Source organism: Anarrhichthys ocellatus, unplaced genomic scaffold (genome assembly GCF_004355925.1).
Source record: "Anarrhichthys ocellatus isolate YVR2014 unplaced genomic scaffold, GSC_Weel_1.0 scaffold121, whole genome shotgun sequence".
NCBI classification, from domain to species: Eukaryota; Metazoa; Chordata; class Actinopteri; order Perciformes; family Anarhichadidae; genus Anarrhichthys; species Anarrhichthys ocellatus.
In genome coordinates, this window is record NW_022280151.1 from 643,662 (window position 1) to 661,103 (window position 17,442).

Sequence of the window (17,442 nt, forward strand, 5' to 3'; positions counted from 1 at the left end):
GTACTTCTACTTGAGAGGAAAACATTGCACTACTACATTTACTTGAAAGAGAAATGTTACTTGTTACATTGCATATTTAGATTTGATTCATAAAATATAACAATTAAAATATGATGCATTATTATTCATGAAAGGATCTAGCATCATATTAGAATTGAAGAACCACCTTGAACAGAGTTAATTATATTTACGCACATTGGGCTCTATCTTCTCTTCTCTTCAAGTAAACATCTGAATGTCCAGTATTAATAGTTTCACTATTAATAGTTAACTTTATTTCAGAAAAAGGGTTTTGAGAACTTATTTTAGCATTGCCGATAGCAACATTCCAAATTAGAGAAAGGGTGAAAAGTAAAGCAGGACAGCATTTGCCGGGAGCCGTGAAAAATACACCGAGGTCGGGATTACTCAATGAAATACACTTAGCGAAGGTGATTTCCAAATAGGCTTTGGTCTCTTACTTCACCAAAACCAGCTATAAAGAAGATCATGGATTTAATTAGCGGAGGCATTTTGCTGGCAATATTAAAATATTAGTGTAATACAGTGGCGGGCCTGCATTTTATACCTGGGCCTTCTGTGCTGTCCTACTGAGCTACGGTTATTTGTTTCTATTGGTGTAATAATACACGTATTCGTATTAAACCGTTCAGTACGAGGCTTACAAACCGAACAATACGTTTGAATAATACTAGTGCATTTGGAAAACGCAGAAGCTTAAATTGTGGGAAATATAATGTTTTCGGTGGACTGCGCTCACATAACAGACAACGGGACAGTGGCGGCTGGTGGAAATTTTTCTAGGTAGGGCCATCCTATCAATTTCAGCAAACATCCCAGTATGATTTAATGCAAAAAAGTTAAAGTATCAAACATGCACTACTACTTTGCAGTTAAATAATTAACATTTATTCCAACACGAAAACACCCAGTAAATAACACTTTGATAAACATGTCAGGACATCTTATTTTAGTCACCCTCACAGGGAATTCAGTATAATATAATATATATATATACAGTATAATATATATCATATAATAATATTCAGTATAATATAAAACACACATATATAGATATATATATACAGTATATATATATATAATATAATAGAACATGTTTATTTATTGAGATGCCAGTATGGACCTTGTTATGGGAGGTAACGATCAGGAGAAGTACATGAAGTGTAATTATGAATACTGATGTTAAATTAAGCTATGATGAGTTTTCACTGTTGTGCTGGGATCAGCTCTTTGGCCTGAAGAATCTCCGCCAAAGTTCTCTTCTCAAACGAGACTTGGAGGAGTAGTGCTGGTGCTGGCGCTTGCCTGTAGAGACTTCTCCTGACGAGAACGCGCAGCTTTGGGCCAAATCGGTTTGGCCCCAAGCTGAATCTATTTGAGGACGCTGATTGGCTAAATTGTATGTCACTCGTTTATATCTTCAATCAGCAATTGGATAAACTGCTTCTTAGACCTGCCTCTTTTGGGCCAAAACGATTTGGCCCCCCTAGCTGCGCGTTCTGAGACGTGTCGTGCACACAGGCGGAGAGGACGAGCACACAGGCGGAGAGGACGAGCAGGAAAAGCATATATTTTGCGCAGATATAATATTTTACACATATTACTGGGTACATTCCATAGTTCAAAAACACAAATATTGACAATTTGTATAATTTATTATTATTATTATTTTTTTTTTTTTTTTTGCGTGGCTTAAAGTGGGGCCAGGCCCCATGGCCCTCTATTGGCCAGCCGCCACTGGTTGGCTATCTACTCAATTTGACTTGAGAGAAGTGAAGAAGGGTTGTAAAGTGAACTTACGTCAATGAGCTGCTGGACTCAGTCTGCAGAGCGATGAAGCCCCACCCCTACTGCTGCACAAAGCGCTGTGTGTGTGTGTTTATCAATGGTTATTTATATTTAACGTGTTGCTTGTCGAAATTGAACCAAATTCTAGAAAAACACTCCATGAATTCAAAACACCCACCAAGTTTGAAGTAGATCGGATGAGCTATTCTTGAGCTATGTGAAAGATACACACACAGATAGACAGGCAGAGAGACAGACGACAGACAGACAGAGAGACAGACAGGCAGAGAGACAGACAGGCAGAGAGGCAGACAGACAGACGGACAGACCTACAAACAGACAGACATAGAGACAGGCGGACAGACAGAGAAGTACAGAGTTTTTCTTCAAAACATTTTGAAGAAAAACTGTGAACTTCCAGAATTTTGGGAGATAAAACTTGAGCTCTTCCACCAATCCATGTATTTCTCTGTATTTGTGTGTTTCTTCAGGGCAGTTCTGATCAGTCTGCGTATCTTAGCCAACATCCTGGTGCTGCTGTCTCTGGCTGGCAGCATCTACATCATCTACTTTGTGGTGGATCGTTCTCAGAAGCTAGAGCAGGAAAAGCCGGAGCTGACGCTTTGGGAGAAGAATGAGGTACAGACATCATTAGTTTGATTAGATTATTCAACATACAATACTGTTCCAAGGAATCAATGACAGTGGAGAACCGAGACTGATTCAGTACAGCTCATCATTTCATTCCCTTCAGAGAGGCTGCTGTTCTACCAGCCAAATAATTATATGATCAGTTCGTCAGATCAGCACGTGAGAAGAAGATTCTGATGATCCAATTTCTAAGTCTTATGTTTTCTTTCCTGTGTTCATGACTGAAGAACAGTTTAAACAAAAGGATAATTTTTGTGATAATTTCTCTAATCACTTTAAACACAAGATTATATAAATTAAAGGTCACCTTGAAGACAACATGAAAACTTTGCATCCTAATTAGAAGGTAGTGCTCTTCAGCCTCTTCGGGCTGAAATGAAGAACAAACACTCACTGTCTGTTTGTACATTTTTTAAACTTAGAAAGATTAAACTTAGAAAATGGATCACCACAGGTTTTTCTCCAGATCAGTGTTCAGCTCTGCATGAAGATATAGTCTACAAGTCATGTTTTGTAACCATGATGGCAAAGAATCCACTTCTGATCGGTCTAATTTAATCTTCAAATATCAAACACGTGATGTTTTAAAATATACTTATGGCCATATAAGTTCAAATTTAGAGAACCGTTGCAACTAACAAATATTGTTATTTGTGATTTATCAATTATTAATATTCTGTTTAATCATTGCATATTTGGTCTCAACAAAGGTCAAAACCCCAAAGATATGCAATTGACAATGATACTGCAATGACTTAGTTTGTGTTAGAGTATGATACCGTAGAAAAACAAGAAATTCTCACACTTGTAGAGCTTAATGTGACCAGCACAGAAGGATGTGTATGGTTGTCATTTTATTGATACAGCTACTCAGCGGTTGCTTGTTGGGTTCTTTAGATTTGTGTGCAAGGAAAACAGATTACGAATGGATTCACTGCTTAGCAGGTACTGCTGGTAGGAGGAGGGCCTGGTCTCAGCATCAATGTCTTTAAGAATTTGCCTACATGGTGAATTAGGCTTTTACACTGTAAGCCTGACGAGTTCCTTATGGTGATGTCAAACATACCGAATAGGGAGGACCAGTATGTGCTGTGATTGTATGAGGTAAACATATCAACTCTCATTTGGACAAAAAGGACTGTGGCTTAAAAATGTTTTTAGAATTCTTTTTACACTTAATGAGATTATAATTTATTCCGTTTTTGCTTGTTTCATTAAATTGAAGTTCTATGATAATTACATGAAATGAAATATTCAAATACACGTTTTTTTTTTATAGGTACATACATCATTCATTGTTATTCTACTATATCCACTTCTGCTACATTTTTCCATTATTATTATACTTACTACTCATTATATGAATCATTTATGTCATATGCATTGAATGTGTTGTAACTGTTGTGTTGTTCATTCTATACACATGACATCTGTCACACATCCTGATAGAGGATCCTCCTCTGTTCCTCTCTCTAAGGTCTCTCCCTGTTTTCTCCCCGTTAAAGGGATTTTTTGGGGGAGTTTTTCCTGTTCTGATGTGAGGGTCCAGGGACAGAGGATGTCATTATGTGTACAGATTGTAAAGCCTTCTAAGGCAATTTTCAAATTTGTGATTTGAATACAAAATTAATTGAATTCCACCAAATCAAAATATTAAAAATATTTTATTCTCTCTCCCAAATTTTGCCTCACATATTTGTAACTTGTAATGGGAAAATATGTTATAGTATCATGTGAAGTTTTAAAGAATGTACAACTGAAAGTGATGAACACAGACAGACACAAAACAGCAGTCCTGCAGAAGTAGTTAATCAATTTATGAACCAGATGTCCTGTTTTCTCTTACTTTTGGTTTATCACTCGCTCCCACACAAGAAGGGGAAGTGAAGACTGTAAGGGAAAAATATATTTTACTCTTTGTGACCAAGTTGTGAACCCGAAACTTACGTGTGTTTAAAACTATGCAGTAATGAGGAACTTGTTGTAAATCTCATTTCATCTTGATAACAGTGACTGGTTCCCAGCGAACACACCTGACAGGAACTAAATAATGAGCAGAAGCTTTTAACCTGTGTCAGAAGACCTCTCCTCCCCGGTGTATGATTTATCTGCAGAAGAGGACCTCTCCGTGTATAAAACGGTGATGAATCCTATAGTTAGTGGAAGCATTCACACAGTCTACTGAATACGTAGCTGTCGGGCTTTCTTCCCTCTTGCAAGAGAATAAACGGACAAAGACAACTTTGAATCTTCTGATGACTTTATTATTATTTGTGAACAAAAACTCTCTTCTCCCGATTAACCTAGAAATTTTCCACCACAAACTCCACTTAAAATAATGGGAGTTAGTGTTAAGTTCACTGTAATTTAGTTGTGTGTTTGGATCAAAGAGCCTAATTTTACATATCTGCTGATAGAGACAGAGGCACAGTAAAGTGTCTATCTGCATATGTATAATCAGTTTTAAGGTGAAATCTTAATTCTCAAAGGGGAAATACAATATAGTCTCCGTGTTCTTCCTCTCTCAGGTGAGTGTGGTGGTTTCTCTCATCACCATGATTGCTCCGTCTGCTTTTGAGCTGGTGTCTCAGCTCGAGATGTACCACCCACGAACCTCGCTGCGTTTCCAGCTGGCCAGGTACTCCGTCACTACATTACTGCTTCCGAAGGCAGCACTAATTACACACTGTACATCCCAGGTCTTACAGCACACTAACATTGGTCATGTGTCTATGTGTTTACAGAGTGCTTGTTTTGTACCTGGGGAATCTCTACAGCCTAATTATTGCCCTCCTTGATAAGGTCAACATTATGAGCTCTGCTGTGAGTATAGAAAATATAGAATTCTTTTGTTGTTAGTTTCATAGCCATCATTCCCAATGTGTTACACCTGACCACATACTTTGCATTTCACCTCTACTGGGTACTTACAAGTTATAGAAAGCCAACTACTAACTAACAGCAGAGCAAGAACATTCAACCAAACTGCTCAAAACTCTGAGAGACGGTCAAATTAGCACGCCGCCTTAGAATCTTCAGGTGAGGCGTCGGCCCATCTGTGTGTTTAGTCTGTGTTCACTTTGATATTTAATTAATTGGATCAAATCCAAAGAAATTAGAAACGACCCACACCTTCAGGAGAAATCGTACTCACCACTGCCAGGAGAACACCCTGCTGGGAATTCCGGGATCAGACGCCCAGTCAGCAGCAGCAGCAACTCAAATCCACAAACCACAGCATCAGAAGTCACAGCGGGCTGGTGGAGTGCTGGGTCTAACCTGTGTAACGGAGGCAACAGAAAGTTTGGTGATCTGGCGGGGAGTCAGGTCAGTCCCTCAGGATCAGACCCCCGGTGCTCGGGTTAGGGCTGGCTGAATTTGAGCTAATTGCAAGCTGGGGGTATGTCACCTGGAGCTGCTGCACGCTCTCCTCCCGGAGAAGTAGTCACCTGGCAGCAGGAAGGACGAGGCAAGGGTCTCCTTTTTGCCATATGGATTTAATCCAATAAACAATCAAAACTCACTCAGACCATGGATATTTTATTGACAAGCCCTCGGAGCAGCTCTACTTTTTGTTATCTGGACTGGGGGCAGACTGGACGCTATATTGACTCACTATCGCCTTTCAAAGAACAAGTTGTATTTCAGGACACCTTGCTGATTGGCAGTAGGGATCTCTGCAGCACAATACATTGAGATATCTGGCATAATGTCAAAACTGTTACTTCTTCACATAAATCTCATTAGGACTGACCCCAATGCTTCAAAGCTTTGAAGTTTCGACCATTGCCATGGTAATCGCCATCCAAATTAGTATTGAAATGCCTTTTTTTACCGAACAACATGTTAGCCTGCTTGCATTTCACTTCATCCTGTTGCATGGCCTGAGCTGTCATCTCAAAAGTCATGTGTCTGAAATAATTTCACAATTTGCGAAGATGACTCCCAAAAAAGCCAAAAGCCAGATATGCTGAAGGAAACTTGCATATCCCAAATCTATAACGAGTTTGGCAAATCACCTGAAAACTGTAAGTAACAGCTACGCTATTTTGCAATTCCTATTGGTGAGCAATGATAGCTAATTCTTATCATGTTATTGTTGGTTCATCTACTGAAAACTAATGTTTCCCCGGCCCCTCACAAAAAACACTCGACTCTGTGGCGGTAAAACCCATTACAGAGAAGAGAAAGAGAGTCATAACTGATGCTGTAGTGTCATTCATTGTTCATGACATGAGGCCCCTTAATATTGTGGAAGGGAAAGGATTGAAACAAGTAATGAAAACACTGGAACCAGGCTACACTCTGCCTAAGTAGAAGAGTGCTGTATTTCTTGTGCAGTGACAGCAAGGTAAAATTATGCAGCGTTCTCCTAAAATGTTCGGCCCTCAGCCAACGGACAAGTCAACAAATGGAGGTATACATGACGGTGACGGCTCATTGGATTAACATTGAAAAAGCTGCAGGTCTGCCGAGACCCTCAGCTCCTTTAAAATCAAGATTGAAGACTTTGCTGATGCCTTTAATTGAACCAGATTCAAGGATATTAATCAATTCCCTGCATTTCTGCATTTTACTAGTGTATTTTATTTCTTAATTACCACTCCAGTAAAATTTGCCTAAAACACCTATCCAAGGCATACCCAAAGTAAATTGAAAGCTGTTCTTGAACCATTTGGAGTACATGCATGGGTTTGGTGTCTTTTGAAAGGTAACACTCTGAAGTTTTTTCCCCCAACAGTCAGAATCACTGTAAGTGCTACTGGCATTGAGTAATAGAAGTTTGAATACACTGAAGTAGAACGTTTTTATTTCCACCTGAATATTTTTTGCAAACAGATGCCTGCCGATGACTATAGCTGGGACTTATTAGCTGGAAAACACAATGGGACCACAGCATGAAGCCTTACCTAGTCCATGTTCAAATCTGATAACAATACCACAGAAAATTAATATTTCATGTTTGTCTAAGGTTTATGCCTAGGCGCTTTCCAAAAAAGGCCATTTGGAGACGCTTGGTAACCATGGTCACATACCTAGGCTAAAAAGGCCTAACCCACTCCTGATCTGAATCTACATCATATGATTGCCTATTATGTAATTTCTCTAAATCTACCCACTCAAGCAGCACATCGTCATTTTCGAAATTTCATTGGCTATACGAAGCGTCAGTCATCAGAACGATCGGTTTCAATTGGCTCGGTCTTTATACAAATGAAGGGGGGCAGGCACTTTCCTTTAACGCGGACTCTCGTTGGCTATTGTAGGCTGTGGACAGGACATAGACATGACCCTATTGGGTCAAGTGAGGTGTCAATCGAAAGGTCAGAGTGCAGCCGCCATTTTGAGACCCAGATACCGGCAATGTTAACATGCGAACTGAAGTTACTACGGAAAATACATAACTAATTAGGCATATCTGCCAGCTAATTTGAAATGATGCAACAGCAGTCCGTGGGTATTTATTGACATAATAATGTGTTTTGGACTAAATATTGTACTGGATTGGATTGCGTGCTGTCAGTTTCTTTTAGTGGCCATTTAGTAAATGTATATTGAGTACATAATTGTAAAGGTAAAATAATACAGCCTTGACTTGGTTTAACACAGGACATGAACAACGGTCTACTGGGTGGAAGTCCTGTCTTTCTTTGACCCATTCAACCTCACCTCCCAGCCACACATGAACTTTCTCACTCTTTATACTCCTTCAGTTGTTCTGACCATCTCATAATTATATGGATGTGTTATCATCGGAGTCAGTTGAAAGCCCGGAGCGTCTCATACACTCTAAAGGGACCCTCAGTGTGACGCACTGAGAAACAATATATTTTATTTATTTATTAGTTTTCGGGGTTAGTATGCAAGCTTCTATTTGCCTTTATTGGACAGTTGATAGTGAACTACATTTCTCTTTGTGTTTGGATTTTCCGCCGTGTGCAGTCTTTATGCTAAGTATTAACTATTATGAACTATTACTTTCACACCACTAAGTAGCTATCTCATAATTACTTGCCCATATAAGCGTGACATAGCATGTAGCTGGTAATGGATCCTACTTTTTGTCTTCCAGGTCCCAGTGAGTCCAGTTAACTGGTCTGACTCCAGCTCCTTCCTGGCCACCATCTCTCAGCCTGACAGCTTCTCCACCCTGATTTCTGAGATCTCTGTCTCTGAGCATCGCAACAGCACCATAGCGACCATTGCCACACTGCTGGACGTTAGGAACACCAGCACAAGCAGCTCAGGGACCATCTTCAACCAGACAGCTCTGTTTGAGAAGAACACCCGCTCTCAGCAGGAGCAATGCTGGGAGACCTATGTTGGACAGGTACTTTCTTCTGATTACCATACACTACACTCATATTCATGTGGCATCTTTCTTCTTTTCTACAGTTGAAAGTAGGTCCAGAGAAAACTGAGGGAAGTCACACTTTTCTAATGACTGTCTAAAACTAGATTGCGGTCACTTTTACTAGTTATCTGAAAATGTTCCCTTACACTAAAAATGGTATTAAAACATTGAATAAGATTTTTATTTATTTAAGGGCAATACATTTGTTAGAATTAGAGATATAGAATACTGGCACAAAAAATACTGTAGCTCTCAATCAGAATACAACATATAAACATTTGCTAATTAGCAATAAACACAAATTAGAGCTGAGGCTGAAGGGAATGACATTAGCATAGCAGGTATTGTAGTAGTCATAAAACCACGTTTGGACAAAGTGAAATTTTGACGATTCTTTTGAGGATGGCAGTGGAGGAAATGTCAGGAAGTTATTACAATTCTTCCGAATTCATGCATTTTTAACAATTCCATGGCAATCCATCCATACATTTTTTAAGCATTTCAGTCTGGACCAAAGTAGCCGATGTTGGGAATAACATGGCCTCAAAAAGGGGGCACCAATATGTTGGGAACGTAAAGGAGCGTGTTTGGGTCATCAGCATCTAAGAAACTAAATTGACATCAATAGAATTATTAATGTCAGTAACAATTATTAATGATTACTAATAATAACGGGGCACCACCCTGCGAACAGGGACCAATAACCAAACGATAAAACTAAGTCTCATAATTAGTGTTCACTCACAATGTCAATAGTCTGAGTACTATTACACATTCAGAGTGAAAGTGAAGGTTTAAGCTCGAGCACAGACCACATATACAGCTATTATCACAATACACGCACAAAGTAATCACAGACAGCTGCTCTTTAAAATATAACAGAGTTTATTACGTTCTAATACTAATGATCTAGTCAACTAATATCTAAACTAACAACAACTATACATTTATGAGCACGCTATCTAAAATCAACAGACGATTGAAAAGAGGGGGGGGGAAGTGTGTGTGCGTGTGTGTGCGTGTGTGTGTGCGTAAGGGGGAGGAGCGAGGGAACAGCTCAGCGACGTATGACGTAGTTGGGACGTAGTGACGTCTCTCATGCGTGAGACTCAAAAATGGCGGATAGCCAACAGGAGACCTGGCGTCTATACGTGCCGGTAGCCGTTTAGCACGTAGCTACATTAGCTCAAATCTATATGTCTGTGTGTTTGTGTGGATTAGTAAAAGAGAAGGGAATGGAACAAAGCAAAATTAAATAAAACAAAAGATTAAGATCCTTCGCGCCGCGCTGGAGTACGGAAGATTGCTCTCTCAGCCAGGGGAGCAAGTACCGCGACTCTTTGTCTCAGCCGGCAGTTCTGACCTCCTGAACTGATGAGAAGCAACTTCGACCTCACTGCGGCTGTCTCGACACGAATCACAGTAGCATGGAATACACGCTAACTTCTACACAACACCAGCAATTTCAGGGATCGCCAGTGTCGGTGATCATAAAGCATACACCACGTTATAAAAATGAACAGTACTTTAAGCACACAAACAAGATAAAATAAACACAAATTAACTCTCTCTAACTCTGCCCAGAATCTATTTCGCCTTACGGTATGATGCAATCGTGGTGATTGAGGGGGGGTTTCTTCTGAGGGGTACTTCTGAGCTTCGTTGGGCCCAGGCAGCGCGGCTGCGGGCCTCGGGAGGTGTTCTCTCGGTAGGAGAGATTCGCTGTCGTCTGGATAAGGGATTTTCGCGTCCTTATGTCCGGAGCAAACGAGGCGCTTGGTGGAGAGTGGAAGTTCTCTCTCTCTCTTTCTGAAGAAGTCTTGCTTTTTCACTTCTGCAGGAATAAAAGGGTTCGCTTCGTGGATACGAACAAAGATAAAATAGACAGTTTGGTGAATTCGGCCAGCGAATATAAACTGTTAGACCTAGGATTTGGTTGAAAAGGGAAACAACGTTGGTGTGCTCACTAGCTCGACGGAGGTCGAAGGGGCAAAAGCATTGAGGTGGGGGTTGCAGGTACTTTTGTAGAACAGTGGCTGAACCACAGGGGTCCTGTGGTGTCTTGGCTCTCGGCCAATTAGATTGCAGCGCTGCTTTCAGGTACCTTCAGGAATGCATAGTTTTTGGGGGAGGAAGATCGTCTTACCGGAGGTCCCGCCTCGGCATCCCTTCTCTCGTCCAATGAGAGCAGTGTGGCATTTCGGGGAGGAAACTCACACCCTAATGTGAATTTCTTCAAAGTTGGGGGGTTTGGTGCTCATCAAACTACAATCAGGATGAAACCTTTGCTTGCAAAAGGCAAGGCCTGACTCTCTCTCTTTGTTCCACAGCACATGTCGAAGCCATATAGTCAGATCCCAACACCGACATACGAAAAATAAATACAGTTCATGAAGGCTTTCTCTGCTTTCTGTTGATGTACACATCATTAAGCAGTATTACTCTATATGTCATTCTCTTTGTACAGTACCTACGAGATAACTGCCCAAATACATTTCTGACATGCTCATCCTAATGCAATCTCTAAAAACAGATATCTACCTTTGAATGCGGAGTCAACGAAACAAGATTTCAGTATCGGAAGTGTTCTTGTTTTTTCTTCCGTTTGCAGTCCACATAGTCTTGACCAATCACATTTGAGCAGGTTTTGGTTTAATGCTGGTAAACAACCCGTGTGGAGGGCCAAATGCAATCTGGGATGTCACCGGCCAGGATTTAGCTTTTTATTAGATGGCTAATTGGCTCCTTGTTAAACAATCCGGTCGTAAATGTCGTGTCTAAACTCCAACTCCAGTCGCTCGTTTCAAGTCTCAGACTGTAAACAATGACCTGCGTTTTATATTTATTATTTTACTTCTACTTTAATTGTTTTTATTATTTGATACTCTTTGTTTTCTTCTTTTTTCTTTTCCCTCCTCTTGTCTTGCTCCTTTTATCTTACTTGTATTTTTGTTCATATGTATATATTTGTATATTTATGGAGATATTTGTGTATATGTACAGTATTTGTGTATTTTTTGTTGATATAGTATATCCATCCTATATTACCACTTACACACAGCCTCATTCAACACCTCTCACTCACCATTAATCGGATCTCACAAACGATGAACACACACGCATCCATCTCTATACATTTTGCCGGACCTCCGTTTTTCACACTTATACCATCAGTCTATTGCATTTGTCCCCTCTGCTTTTGTTTTTGTCTTTGTCTTACTTTGTGTTGTCTTTAGTCGTTTATGTGTTCATGTACTTATTTTGTAACCCCAGAATTATAGCCGTTGTCCCCAGAGGCTAAATCGTCGTCAGACTGATAGGCGATTGGGATGTATTATACTGACAAGAAGAATTAAAATGTATTCTCCTCCTGCAAGTCCTGACTGTGCAGACGTCCGAGTTCTTAAACAAACAGCAAAAAACAATACTGAGCAGTTTTTGTCTGTTGAGTGGTGGAAAATGTATCGAACTGCACATGTTTGTATATTGACATAATGTACACACAGTGTGTGTGTGTGGTGTGTCTCCAGGAGATGCTGAAGCTGTCCATCATTGACATGATCTTCACGGTGGCCAGCATCCTGCTCATTGACTTCATCAGAGGTTTGGTGGTTCGCTACCTGAGTGACTGCTGCTGCTGGGATTTAGAGAGCAAGTTTGTAAGTTGTGCACAATTTGAGTTTTTGTGTTATAAAACTTTAAAATGATTTACTTTGACCAATTGCTGGCAACCAGTGAAGACTTCAGGAAGTTACTACTTGTAGCCAACAAATAGTCCAGCACATAAATCCAGAATTGTCATTTTTATACTTTTTGTATGGACTAAGCAAACAAGATTTCACGTGTTAATCAGTGAGCTCTGGAGGAGCTGGTAGGCACATTTTGTTACCTTTGGACACAGCCTGGCTAGCTGTTCCTCCTGTTTCTAAGCCAACCATCTCCTGTCAGTAGCCTTGGACAGATAAGAGAGAGCTATTGATTTTCTCACCCTCTTCACCATAAGTGAAAAAGCAGATTCCCTAAAAATATCAAAATAATTCCTTTCAAGATACCTTGTGGAGTTTTCTTGTAAACAAACAAAGTTTCTGTTTATCAATTGTACCTGCTGTTGTGATTGTATCTTGAAAGGGTTTGCATAAATCGAATCACAAGAATCTTAGCTCTCCAGAGATATGCCGTATGAGTATCTACCTATAAATAGCAGTTGTGTACATAACACAGAGGTACAGTTAACACTCCAAAAGACCGTGGGCGGGCCGTCGGAGTGTTAGCAGCAATGAAAAAAACAACTCCCGACTTCACAACATCATCAAAATACATCTTTTGTGATTGTTTTGATTGAAAGACCCCTAGCGGCAAAAATGATATGCTGTGCTTTGAAGAACATAAATACAGGATAGAAGTATTTGAGCTTCATTCAGATGCAGTGCAGAACATAAATCTTTTTAACCTGGGTTTAAAGGTGATTAAAGTCGGTGCAAGTCTAATACCTACCGGAAGTTTGCTCCAGCTCTGTGGTGCACAGGAACTGGTTCTCCATGTTTAACATGGACCCTCCATCTGATGACTTGAGGGGCTGAGAGGGTTCATGTGGTTGAAGACATCAGGGATGTATTTCAGTCCGAAGGCATTGACAGATTCATAGACACGCAGTAGTACTTTACACTCTTTTCTGTGGCACACTGGAGGCCAGTGCAGAGACCTGAGAATGAGTGTGATGTGTTCACTTTTCTTGGGTTTTGTTAGATCTCTAGCAGCAGCATTGTGAATGAGCTGAAGTAGTCTGAGGGTGTTTTGGGGAGACCTGAGAAAAGACCATGACAGTAATCTAACTTAATTTTGTTCCCAATCTGTTTAGTGTGTCACATTCATTCTGGTGAGCCAGCATGCACAATGCCAGAGCCCTAGCCAAACTAAATGGAACAGTGCCATGATTAACGTTATGAATAACACGTGTTCACCCAACAATGACGTGTCAAAATGGCTGCGGTGAAAGAGCCTATTATCTCAGTTTTGTCTGTATTTAGATAGAGAGAGATTAGACACATGCAATCAATTATTTATTTACTTTTCAAAATAAACTCTGTTTACAGGAAACAAATTGGTTTAGTTTTGGCAACAAAATGACTTGGTAAGGTTTAGGAAAAGATTGGTGTGTTTAGGTTAAAATAACTAGCCCTACATTTGTTATGCAGATAAGAGTGTTAAGTATGTTATGTTATGTTAGTTAAAATGTCACATAACTTAAATAGGGAAGTTAAGTATGTTACGCAATTTATATAGGTTACAATAACTTAACATTGACTTTTGGTTTTGTATGGAACATGAAGTTACTTCCTGGGTGAAAGTACTTGTACTTGATGTTAAGTAAAGTATGTCTTGTAAGTTTGTTACTTAACTTAACTCATACAAGGTTAAAGTGTGTTACGTAAAATCTATTCTGTCCTCCTTCCTGCTCTTTATACTACGTCCCCTGACTTCTTCCTTCACTCCCACCATAACTATGGTCACCTTGAGGGTCATGGTTTGACAAATAGGGCCACTGGCCAAGCTGCTGTATTTGACGCCTTGGGAGTGAGAACGGACTGTGGTGGGCACAATTTCTTCCAGAGTTCTGTGGTCAAACGCTTCAAATCCAGCCAATTTAATATTTATTTCTGACAGGCTGAGGACAGATTGTGGCTGATGAGGAATGGCTATTCAAATTTGATAAATATAGGGGCATCATTCTCACTCTACGTGTCAAAACGATGATTCGGACAGGATGTGCAGTTGTTAAGCCTGCTCTTTGGCGGTGATGGGGTCTACCATAGGATGCAGTGGGTCCATGCTCAATAGAGGAAAGTAGAAGGATGTTGGGGAGAATAGACACGGGGCTGGGATTTGACTGGCAGTTATTTGAAATGTGGCAGTGCTGATTAATGGGGGTTGACTGATGAGGAAAACCTTTGGTGACTTTGCTTATCAAGGCCGTCAGCTTGGGCAGGAGAGAGACGTTTTCTCTTTTTGTCGTCTTTGTTATCAGCTAGGTTGGTGTCAGAGTGTGCTTGGTTGGGGTGGAGGCTGACGATGTGGTAGTGACTGCAGGGTGAATGTAATGACAGCGTTAGCCAGCGTTTCTATTTTATCAGTGAATCCCAAAAGCACTGAGGCACGTACATGGGGGAGTGAAGGGCGGAGGAATTAGGAGACCGATCCATGAGCTGGTTGTCAGCATGTTTTCAGGCTGTAGTGTTTTGTCTTTGTGGTGCAGAGGCTGCTGTTTATGCTCACCTTTGTCTGTCTGTCAGATGTCCTTGGCTGGAGTTGGCTGAGTTTATGCCGTAAATGTTGCCCTATGGGAGTACATTCCTGCAATTATCTTTAGGTTTGGCAGCCAGATCCCAGCAGGTAAAAAATACTAGTCCCCGCACATCTCTTCACTGGTTTAGCTTCAGTGAAGCTGGGGAGATTTATGGAGTCATTTAGAGTCAGCTGTCCATTGAAATCACTAACTCACCAGCGGGAGACACCGGCAGAGTGTCATGGAGTTCAGAGTCTTCTCCAGTGCAATTATCCTTGCTCAGAGGCACGTTGTCGAAGGTAGGTCTGTCAGAAGACCAGTAAGTTGCTGTTTGGGAACTAAAGGCAGTTGTATGATGATTGTGACCCAGAGTTTTAATCATTAAGGAACCTCCCAAATATCTTTTAGACTAAAAAAAATGATTAAGTTGATTTTGGCAGAGAGCCACCTTATCAACAGTGTGATTAAAAAAGTAGTAATGCACCAAAAATAACATCGAAATGAAAAGAGAGCAGAGAGCAAGAGCAAAAAGAGCCGTTGCACTGTAGCAAAGCAGGAAGTAAACTTAGATTAGCTTTCGTACAGTTTATTCTGTTCAGCTCGTTCCAATATTTTGTCGAAGCCAAGCTACATGATGTGTTGTTTACTCTGAGTGAAATATGTAAACGTTAAGACTCTTGAGTAGGTGCACGGTTGTATGGTTTAAATTTCATCATCATTAACATAATCGATGCGCCTAGAACTGCCAATTGACAAGGTTACCTGTTGAAGTGCTGAAATCAGCAGACAAAAAGATAAGTGAAGCAGTTTCAGTAGTGGTACTAGAGGACACAAAACTATTAGAAATATGAATAATACAGAATAATATGAATGAAACGATGTGTCATCAGAGCAGAAATAAAGAGGCGTTCCATACCAAGTGAAAGAGGTGGTTGAGAGAGATACAGTATAACATTGCCTACAGTAGGGGATGGTGCTCCACAAAGGATGATACTGGGCATCGACCTGCAGAAAGACCATGAGGCAGCTATAGACCCTTTTACAGCCAACGTCATCAGAAATATGCGTGCATATGTTCTGCCCCAGCTGTCCAGACGAGTTTGAAGTTTTAAACATTTAATTAAAACTGTTACTATATGGTGAACAGAAAATTAATTTTCTTCGTCATCTAATTATAGTTATAGTAATATAATTGTTTTTAAATACAAATTCATTCAGATTAGAGCATTATGATTTCAGGTCAGTGTTTTTCCCCAGTGGAGGGAGATAGAATATATAAATGACATTACGAGTTCATAACTCAAACAACTGGAACACTTGTGAATTTCTGTTCCTAAACCAAAGAGAAAGTTCTAAGTACAAGAAAACTGGTGAATTGGTGCAACAAATTGTTTTTAATCATTTTTACGCCACTTGAGAACAATTCTATTTGTACTAGTTGACTTATTTTACCCTTTGTTTTGTTACATAACTATCATACTTTACAAACATCAGCGGTGTAACAAACACAGGCCAACTTATTTTACGTACTTATTTTAACCCTAACCACAATCCTTTCCTAGGCCTACTCTGGTGCCTAACCCTTACTAGGTTAACTGAAAGCTAAGTAAACCTTTGTTGGAAGTTCATTTTGACACACCATGCATGTAATGAGTGGAAACTGGCACGCTGTCTCTAAAGCTCACACTAGAGGGGTACCTAGAGCATCATAGTTTAAAGCGTAGGGCCATGGACCAAGCGTTGGTGTTTGACGAGTTGGGAGTGAGAACATGTTGAGATTTAAGGTGAGCACAGAGCAGATGAATGTGAAAACAGCTTTCTAGTGTCAAACTGTTCCTTAACAGTGAGTAACACATTTTTGAGTGGAGGGAGACTTTAAATACATTTCTTGGTGGCACAAATTATTGACATTAAACATGGTGATAGTGTAAACATATTAGCAAAAGGAAAAAACAAAATAAACAGCCTGTTTAACCTTGAGTTAACATTGAATGCATCATTTAAGGACTCTATGGTTAAAAAATTGAAAGGAAAAAAACACAGCAACACATTAATGAATTTTCTGTCTTTTTTCAGCCTGAATATGGAGAATTCAAAATAGCAGAGAATGTTTTGCATCTGATTTACAACCAAGGGATGATCTGGTAAGTCCGAAAATGTCTCTAAAATCATCAACAGAAAATGAAATATAGAGGATATCTTTCTCTCATATACCTTGGCCCTCACTGTGTGTGTAATAGAAGATGTAATTCAGAGTTAATAGTCTGGCCGGTGCTGACCAGTCTCCATGACCCTGTTTAAAAGAATGTGGCCCTCTATGATCTCTCCATTACACCTCTGTGTC

The 17,442-nt window shown here is 40.1% G+C and overlaps 1 protein-coding gene across 3 annotated transcripts in view; it reads left to right on the forward strand.

Annotated features, from left to right (window-relative positions):
- tmc3 (transmembrane channel like 3) overlaps positions 1–17,442 on the forward strand; it is a 74,455-nt gene that overhangs the window by 33,997 nt on the left and 23,016 nt on the right. For all 3 annotated transcript variants that reach the window (XM_031876986.1, XM_031876989.1, XM_031876988.1), the window contains exons 10-15: positions 2,301–2,448; positions 4,989–5,098; positions 5,205–5,283; positions 8,534–8,791; positions 12,346–12,474; positions 17,175–17,242. In XM_031876986.1, coding sequence (XP_031732846.1) covers positions 2,301–2,448; positions 4,989–5,098; positions 5,205–5,283; positions 8,534–8,791; positions 12,346–12,474; positions 17,175–17,242 — 792 coding nt within the window. The remainder of the gene's footprint in view (positions 1–2,300; positions 2,449–4,988; positions 5,099–5,204; positions 5,284–8,533; positions 8,792–12,345; positions 12,475–17,174; positions 17,243–17,442) is intronic.